The following is a 9,107-nucleotide window of genomic DNA, read 5'->3' as shown; positions in this document are numbered from 1 at the left end:
CCTGCACTGGCTTTTTATGTGTGTCTACGTATCAGCAAAATCTTTGGCTGTTTTTCTGGCTTTCAGCTATTTGCCTACAGAAAATGTCTGATTTTATCAAGAATGCAGAAAAGGCTTAAAGGGGAGCCTGGAGTTTGTTTCTATGCACATGGCGTGACTTGCACCCTTTGGGCTGTCTGCTTCACTGGGCACCCTCCTCATTAGTCACTCAGAGACTTTTGTTCAGCCTTTTCAGTACCTGATCTGCCCCACAGTCCACCCTGTCAGCTCCTTCTTTTTCTCTGTCCATTTCATTCTTCCAGGTGCCCTGCTAGCATCACGCCATTGCCTGTTGTCTTGCTGTCGGTTTTTTCCTGCGATCTCCCCATCCCCCTCTTCACCACTCTGTCAGTTCACATTCCATGTCCCTTTCTCCTTTCTTCCTCTCTCTTTTTCCCTGTGTGTCTAAAATCTTTATATGGTACGTGGGAGGATTTAAAGACCAAGAACTTGGTGCATCCAAGTTACAAGGAAGGGCACTAGGGGGACCAACATCAATATTAAGATTAAAACTCTGAATGGGCGCAGTATTACACAGAACTAAATTACAGCAGTGGATCAGGGATAAAAAAGTACAAGGATTATGGGTGCGTTTAAACCTCAGAAAAATAAGAATCCGAGGAAGTGTGGGACAGATGTGTGTGTGTGTGTGTGGGGGGGGGGGGAGAGAAATAGTGGCATTATTAGTCCTGCACTGTCTGCTCCATGACTTAAACTCTGCAGGATGACAAGCGGCTGCTCGCACTCCAATTGGCTGGGAGTGCCACCAATCAGAACGCAGGCATGTAAGGTGCCTTTAGGTTATACCCAGCCCCAAAAAACACACACAAGAAGAGAGAGACTGTGTCTGTGTGTTGAGACAGGGAGAGTGCAGGAGGAGCAGGACCTCGGTTTACGTTTGGTTTCCGGCAAACCTCATGTACCTTTTGAAAGTTCCTGCGGACAAGATTTTACCTGTTTGTTTGTTATTTATGTTTTTGTTCTTATGTGGAGGATCTTGGCACATTGTTCTCATTCTGGAGCAGATTTAATTAAGATCTCACCGGGGAATAACATACACATTGATTCTTCCCCACGTCCGTCTCGCCACATTCCTACCCCATGAATACCTAATACACAGAGAGACAAACACTGTTCTAAAATACTTGCAGCCCAGCGGCAGGAGCTCTTTGCAGTGAGTGGAGAAGCAAATGACCTTCTCCCCTGTCTGCTTCTTGCTGTTCGGACAGCGTCTCCCGGACACAAGGCTTACCGGAAAGATCGGAATTGGAAGGGGCACTCGCTGGCTACAGGAGGAGACCGCGGACCGCATTCAGGAGTGAAGGCATGATTTTGGGTGAGTTGGCGCGAGCCGGAACCACTTGTTATGCTTCTCTACAGAAAACTCACCTTTGCTTTGAACTTGCCAGTGTAACGGCTGTATGTGTCTGAGGGAGACTGTTTTGATTATCTATCAGCCTCAGAGACACTGTTCATGCCAGTTGGTCAGGTAGCAGAGCTGCAGCGTATGCCTGAATGATTGGATGTACAATTAGAGTATAACAGGTAAGTGCACATGAACAGCTGTAGGACCAGATTGCTGTTGCCTCCACAAGACACAAAGGGTTGGTTTTTGTGTTTTTCGCCTTAGATCTCACAAAGAAAACAATAACCAGGAAAAATCCATCTTTCCGCCTGAATTATTCTGAGCCTAATTGATATTTCCTGCCTAAAGCCAAGCATATCGGTTGAGCAGGTAGCAGCACAATGGCTATAAAATATAACTGACTTTCAGCTACCAGCCAAGGTCACTTGTGTTTCATGTGCAGAAAACACGAGTAAAGCTCCACACTGCCGATTTCTGCAGGATCACAACCTATAGTTTGAATTCTGACTATTTTTAGCACAAGAACAGCACACATCTTTGGCGGTTTGGTCTTTGATATCATAATGTCCATGATGTATTTATGTCTGCCTATCCCTTTCTATCATCATGCCATAGTCCTTCACAGGATGCCAGCACTGCTGTCCGGGCTGTTTACGTCCTTTAGTCACGGCTCTGAGAGGCTGAATGTGGTCATGCATACATGCTCCAGACCTGGCAAGCCACGTTGTTGAGAAACGTGCCCGGGCAGATCTGCCTCCCTCTCTGCCCCCCCACACTATCTGATCTTATGCTACCACCCCTGGAGCAGGCCAGCGTAGAGTTCTGGCTAACAGGGGCATTGCCTCACATTGCGCTTGGCATAACGTCTGCAGCGTGGCCCCGGTGTGAGGAGCCGCATGGCTCCCTGCTCTGCAGCATGGCCCCGGAGTGAGGAGCCGCATAGTTCCCTGCTCTGCAGCGTGGCCTCGGTGTGAGGAACCGCATAGTTCCCTGCTCTGCAGCGTGGCCTTGGTGTGAGGAGCCGCATGGCTCCCTGCTCTGCAGCGTGGCCCCGGTGTGAGGAGCCGCATGGCTCCCTGCTCTGCAGCGTGGCCCCGGTGTGAGGAGCCGCATGGCTCCCTGCCCTACAGCAGGGGCCCGTTCCTCTCCTACAGACACTGCCCTTCCTCTCACTTCAGTTGTGGCAATCCAAATCTGCAATCTGTATGCTACCTACTGTCTGTTCGCACATCCTTTGTCTGGCCTGTTCATACACATGCTGCGCAGTGAGGTTCTGTTTATTTTCTCTGTGTGTGACTGGGTCAGATGTACATTATACTGCGGGGACCAAATATCCCCACAATGAAATTAAAAACCTGTTGTTTTGACATTGTTGTTATTCTGGTCCTTACCAGGGGAAACTCAATTGTATAAAAATCTGTGATTGCAATCAAAAAACTAAAAATGCCAGAAGGCTTGTATTTTGCCTGGTTACTTATGGTTAAGGTTAGGGCTGGGTAGGGTTAAGGTCGTCATTGTTGGGATTAGGGTTATACCCATGGAAATGAATGTTTTTTTATGGGCTTTGCTCCCACAGTCTATGATGGAGGGATGAAAGAGAAAAGGCCTGTTAATGATCATCTTTGGTCCCTGAATTCGCCACTCTTCAGTTCTCATATAGGGACCTTTATTGTGGATCAAACAAGCCCAATTACACCTGCAACACCAGCTCTCTAACAGAGCATCAGTAAACCCACAAGGTCACCTGTCCATTTCTGTGCTAAATGAATGCAACACAAAATCACTGGCAGTGCATGCAGGTGTAATACCCATTGTTTGCACCTAGTCCTCTGCAATAACCTGATATGTCTACTGAACTGTTAATATCTCTATGAACCATTTGGAAGCATATTCTACTTTGCCACCTGTATGTAATATTGATATACCAAGTAAAAAGGAAATGTTTAGCTTTTATGGAGCAGATGTTAGTGTCATACTGTGTTTATTTTAATAGGATGTGCATTCATTAGCCTGACAGGTGACAAAACAATTGATGCTCTGAATTCTGACTTGATCACTGATGCTAGAGGGAGTCAACATTCCCTTTTAGCAAGTTTTCTCATGTACGTGTTTCCTTCTATCTTGTGTTTGATCATTTTGTACTTCTACAGTGGAGTGGGATTTTCAAAACTCTCCAGCCAAAATATAATGGTGAACTTCAGCAGATTCATATCAGGAGAGCAGGCCCTTGCTGTATGAGTGCTAATGATGCTATTTTGTAATGTGTGTTACAGGGTTACCACAGTCATTATACTCTACGAATGGATTTATGTTTGTGCGTAGTGTGCGAGACAAAGGAAGACAGAGTCTTTCTGCCAGTCAAAAATTCTTTATTATGACCTTGAGCTAAATCACTCTCTCTGTTAATGTTTCTGCACCACGTGATGACAGGGAAAGGGAGTCTCTCTTTAGGGAACCGTATGTATATTTCTCCACAGAAGAAAAAGGCTGCTATTCCTCAGCGTTTGACATTACTGATGACACATCACTCTCTGTAGCTTCAAAGGCAAGGGCAGGAAGAGGGTGATGCAGAGAGAGGTAAGCAAGGAGGTGTAGGGAGAAGGGAGAGTGGTTCTGTCCCAGAATCTCACATTTTGCATCAAATCAAAAGGTTGGGAAACTCCCCTGCCCAGTGTGGTCTCTAGTGTCACAGAAGAAGAAAGGTCTCTAGCACTGAAGCTTGATTGAAGTTGTCCCCTGCTGCCGGGAAGCCAGTTTTACACCAGCTTGGAGTAGTGGGTACCGTGTTGGGTTAGGGAGCTACCGGCAGCCAAAACTATATTCCCAGATCTCTTAGGGGCTGTCCTCAAGCGCATACCTTCAAGAAAGTGTTGCACTGAAGGAGGGGTGAACAGCTATGAAATTTGGTACAGTTTAAAAAATAGCTAATAAAAAGACTTGCAAGCAAAAGTCACTTTGGGTAGAAGTGTTTTCCAGGTTAGATTAACATGCCACACCTCAGCTGCGGGCTCGTCTCATTTGCTCATCTTCTCTACCAGATAGCTGTAGATTCGCTTCACTTGTGTCAGTGCAGTTACCAAGACTGTCGTCTGGCACTGTGTCCCATTCAAATGTTAGTTCCCTGGTCCACAGTGCTTACCCATTCTGGATGGCATGCTTGTCCATCCCTGTCACTGGGGCCTGTCTTCTTGTAACTTCAGATTATCTTCATTATGTGTCTGTGTGACAGCCTTACATTCTTTTCTTCAGTCTCATACTTTTGCCCGTCCCCTGCTTTCCTTGCTTCTGCTCTTCTCAGCATGCGCATTCAGCTATTTGTAGAAGTCTGAAGAGAGTATAAAAAACCTTTTCAGTGCCTTGTTTTTTTCACCCCTCAGTCACTCTTTCCTGCTTCCCCATCTCCCATCTCATTTTTTTGATGGCTTTTTCCCCCCCCATGCCCCACACCAATAACCCCCAGCGCCTCAAAGCAAATCCCTTTCTAGAGCAAAAAATGAGGGTTTCTACCCCTTCTGTTGCACATCTGAGCCCAAACATTCCAGCAGAAGGCCATGTATTATCCCTCATTAAATAGTAAAAGCCTCTCTTGTCGCTTTACGTTAATATTTCGATTAATATTTATGAAATGGACTAGCACTTGGTTAGTGTTACTTCCCCGCAATTTTTTTTGCCTTGTTTAATGCATTTATCACGTGATAAATCTAGCCGTCTCATGTTGCATTGTCACAAATACGCACTATTTTGTGTACAGTCAGTGCAAAACAGTGAGACCATTAGATATCACACTTCTCTCTTCTGTCTTCTCTGCCTGTGTTTGCATCAGGGGCCTGTTCACAGTAGGTGTTATGGACGCCAATGAGCATCTCCTGACTTGGGGTATGTTAATTGGGAGATTTCGGGTGTGAACCCAGCTCACGTCAATGGTACCATGCAACTAATCAGTGCTGACATCTCCTCATTCAATCCCCGATTTAGGACTGCACCAGGCAGCTCGGTCACACTATGCTTGCAAGGCCTTCGCTGCCCCAGCATAAAGTGAAGTCATGGTTTTCATATACATAGACAAAGACACGAGGCTCTGCTGCATGAGAAGCCTTGTCTTGCATTCCCTCTTTTCATTGCATGATGATGCTGCTGATGATGAAACCAGGCTGAAGCTGTCATACTCACGTCTTCGATCAGATGGCCTTATTATGAAACGCAGCCTCAGTGCAGCGACGTCTTACACTGCTCTGGCTAAAGCGGGGAAGGCCACATTTAACGAGGACGGTGGGCACAAGTTCTTCCCCATGTGGGCTAAATAATTTGGTCAACAGAAGATGCACTCAGCTGGCACGGTGCTGCAGTGGTTAGCCCTGCTGTTTCGCAGCAAGAAGGTCCTGGGTTCAGTCCCCAGGTCAGGCGTAGGACCTTTCTGTGTGGAGTTTGCATGCTCTCCCCGTGTTTGTGTGGGTGTCTGCCGGGGGCTCTGGTTTCCTCCCACAGTCTAAAAGTGTGCATGATAGGTTAATTGGCGACTCTAAGTTGGCCCTAAAAGTATGTGAGCCCTGTGGTGTGTTGGCGGCTGCCCAGGGTTGGTTCCTGCCTGCGCCCATTGTTCCCAGGATAGGCTCTGGTCCCAGTTGGGATTCAGTGGTCGTGGTAATGGCTCACCCTCGTGCTCATACTGTGAAGTCATTAGCAGTGGAACTGTTGCTTTGATAGACTACTGTGGGGGAAAAAGTCCTCTCCAGAAGTCTGCCATTGTATCACTGCTATATCTATCCCAACCCTGCTGAAAAAAACAGTTTCACCAGATCAAGCTGGTTGACCAGCTTATGATAGTCATTCTAGCTGGTATAGCTGATCATATCACCATGACCAGCTGCTGACACACCCAAATAAACCATTAAAAAGCAGCAAGATCTGGACATGACCATCTTAATAGGCTGCTTTTTAGCTTTTTTCAGCAACACTTTTGTGTTGTTGTTCCTTGTGTGAAGTGACTTATAGTCTTGCATACAGCTTTTACCCAGCAGGATTATTACCCAGCAGGAGTGTAAAGCATGTGAACATACTGTAGCAGCAGCTTGTCTTGTAATATAGAAATATTTGTAATTGCTGTTAGGCCAAAGTTAAGCATGTGTTGAGCCGTGTTAGTTGAAACGCAGATATAAGACTTTTCTCATAAAGGTCATGGCATAGCACAAATACAAGAAAGGCCGGCCTCCGAAATATTTATCTAAGTTACTTCGTGAAAAGTGTCAAACCAAATGAATAATAAATAGACACATTCAAACAGAATTCATAAGAACTGCAGACTGTCGACGGTAGCTATACAAAATTCAATCTCTTCCTGCGCAGATGGTGCTTAACGCAGAGTGACATCACTGCGAGACAGCTTTTGTCCTGGGAAAATGGTTTACTGGAGATTCACAGCGGGGTTGGTTTTTGTCTCCCCTATTGTTGTCGCACTAAGGTTTCAGTTTATAAAAAAAAAAAATCAATTCTCCTTGAAACACAGCCGAGGAAAGTAAGGTCTGGAAGGAGGGGGGGAGGGTTGATATGATAACAGGCCTGGGGGTAGAAATTGTTCCTCTGAGCCCAGTGTATATTGCCAAGCTCCCGACAATCAGCAGCTCATCAAAAGAGGATATGAATGGTATCATCCTTTTATTTGTTGATGTACTGTACACACATTATCACCATGTCGCACAAATCACACTCAGCCCAGACTAAACTAGTTTACGACACTTACAGCAGTGCTGCTTTGAATGTAGAACGAGATGATGTTCACTTTACAAAGCAACGCACAGAACTAGAGGAAATTTTTATTAACTGATTAAATGGCAGCCACACTTCTGACATGCTGTTTCAAACAGTTCGAAATGCCCTTACCGACTGCTGTGATTTAATGGTATTTGCAGTGCATTCCTGAGCCAAGTCTGGCCAATAGAAGTCAGACTTACAGGCTGTGCTCAAGCCTGCCCTGTTATGCACACACTTAGCCTGGCCATTGATAATGAGCCTTTTACACTGCGCCAGGAAAGCTCTGGCTGTGGGACCCGGGAAGCAGTCGACCCAGAAGCTAGTTTCTAATGGTCATTGATGGGCACCTGGTATGCACACCTGTCTCCACAGCTTTATAACACTGACAGCCCCCAGGGAGGGCTGGGGAGGGGTGTGGTGGGCTGGGCCTGTAGTTCATTCTGTCCTGGGGGCATGAAAAAAGGTAGGGGGAGGTGTGTGCATGTCAAAAGGCGTCGAAAAAGAGCCTGATAAGAAGGACGCTCCTGAAACTGAGAACAGTCTAGTTTGGAGACACGTTGGCAAAAACCTCACCCACCATGACACACTTCCCAAGCACCTTTAGCATGCAGTGCTGTATTTTATGCCAAATGTCAGTTAAAGGCCCAGTTCATCATGCTGCTAAAAAGGGTCTGATATACATTGCAATGGCAAAAGTTATTTGATACAGGGAATAACATTCCAAGTGATTCCAACTACCACCAATGACATGACCTTAGAGGTATTCCTGACTCATCTTAGATATTACTTGATTATGATTTCATTTGCTTCGATGTACTTATCACGGCAATAAGTTAAGTTAAGCAGTCCCCAGGTTACGTGTGAGATCAGTTCTGCCTTTAAGTTGAATTTCTAGGTAAGTTAGAACAACACAGTACAAGTACTTCTCGCTTTCTGAACTCACAGCTCACAAATTTATATCTTTATGAGAATTTTCTGTGACAAAAATAAAAATTTCATTTTTCATAATTGGAAAAGAATTTGCACGTAACTCAATGCACGCTACCCAAAAATTCCATCCGTGTCTTTTTCAGATAACTTTGCTTTGTGAAACATCTGACTCCGCATGCCTGATTTGTACCACTTCACCCAACCTGATCTTAGAATGGGATACATTCTGTTGAACATCGAAGTCACCAAAACTGATTGTGAATGTTACAACATTAGCAAAGATGTGCTTATTGTGTTTTTCCAATGATTTTTTTGTTTAAATTTTTTGTTTAATTATTATTATTATTATTATACTATCTGGGGGGCAGCATGGTGGTGCAATGGTTAGCACTGTCGCCTCACACCTCTGGGACCCGGGTTCGAGTCTCCGCCTGGGTCACATGTGTGTGGAGTTTGCATGTTCTCCCCGTGTCGTCGTGGGGTTTCCTCCGGGTACTCCGGTTTCCCCCCACAGTCCAAAAACATGCTGAGGCTAATTGGAGTTGCTGAATTGCCCGTAGGTGTGCATGTGTGAGTGAATGGTGTGTGAGTGTGCCCTGCGATGGGCTGGCCCCCCATCCTGGGTTGTTCCCTGCCTCGTGCCCATTGATTCCGGGATAGGCTCCGGACCCCCCGCGACCCAATAGGATAAGCGGTTTGGAAAATGGATGGATGGATGGATGGTTAGCACTGTTGCCTCACACCTCTGGGACCCGGGTTCGAGTCTCCGCCTGGGTCACATGTGTGCGGAGTTTGCATGTTCTCCCCATGTCGTCGTGGGATTTCCTCCGGGTACTCTGGTTTCCCCCCACAGTCCAAAAACATGCTGAGGCTAATTGGAGTTGCTAAATTGCCCGTAGGTGTGTATGCGTGAGTGAATGGTCTGAGTGTGTGCCCTGCGATGGGCTGGCCCCCCATCCTGGGTTGTTCCCTGCCTTGTGCCCATTGCTTCCGGGATAGGCTCCAGACCCCCCGCAACCCAGTA

General features: G+C 46.2%; 1 protein-coding gene across 1 annotated transcript in view; it reads left to right on the top strand.

Moving 5' to 3' along the window:
* Nucleotides 1-856: 856 nt before the first annotated feature.
* The window catches only part of LOC125713293 (zinc finger protein 385A-like), a 56,812-nt gene continuing 48,561 nt past the window's right edge, over nt 857-9,107 (top strand). Inside the window, exon 1 of the mRNA XM_048984296.1 lies at nt 857-1,375. Coding sequence (XP_048840253.1) covers nt 1,366-1,375 — 10 coding nt within the window. The 5' untranslated portion in view covers nt 857-1,365. The remainder of the gene's footprint in view (nt 1,376-9,107) is intronic.

Source organism: Brienomyrus brachyistius, chromosome 18 (assembly GCF_023856365.1).
Source record: "Brienomyrus brachyistius isolate T26 chromosome 18, BBRACH_0.4, whole genome shotgun sequence".
NCBI classification, from domain to species: Eukaryota; Metazoa; Chordata; class Actinopteri; order Osteoglossiformes; family Mormyridae; genus Brienomyrus; species Brienomyrus brachyistius.
This window is presented reverse-complemented; position numbering and strand designations above follow the sequence as displayed.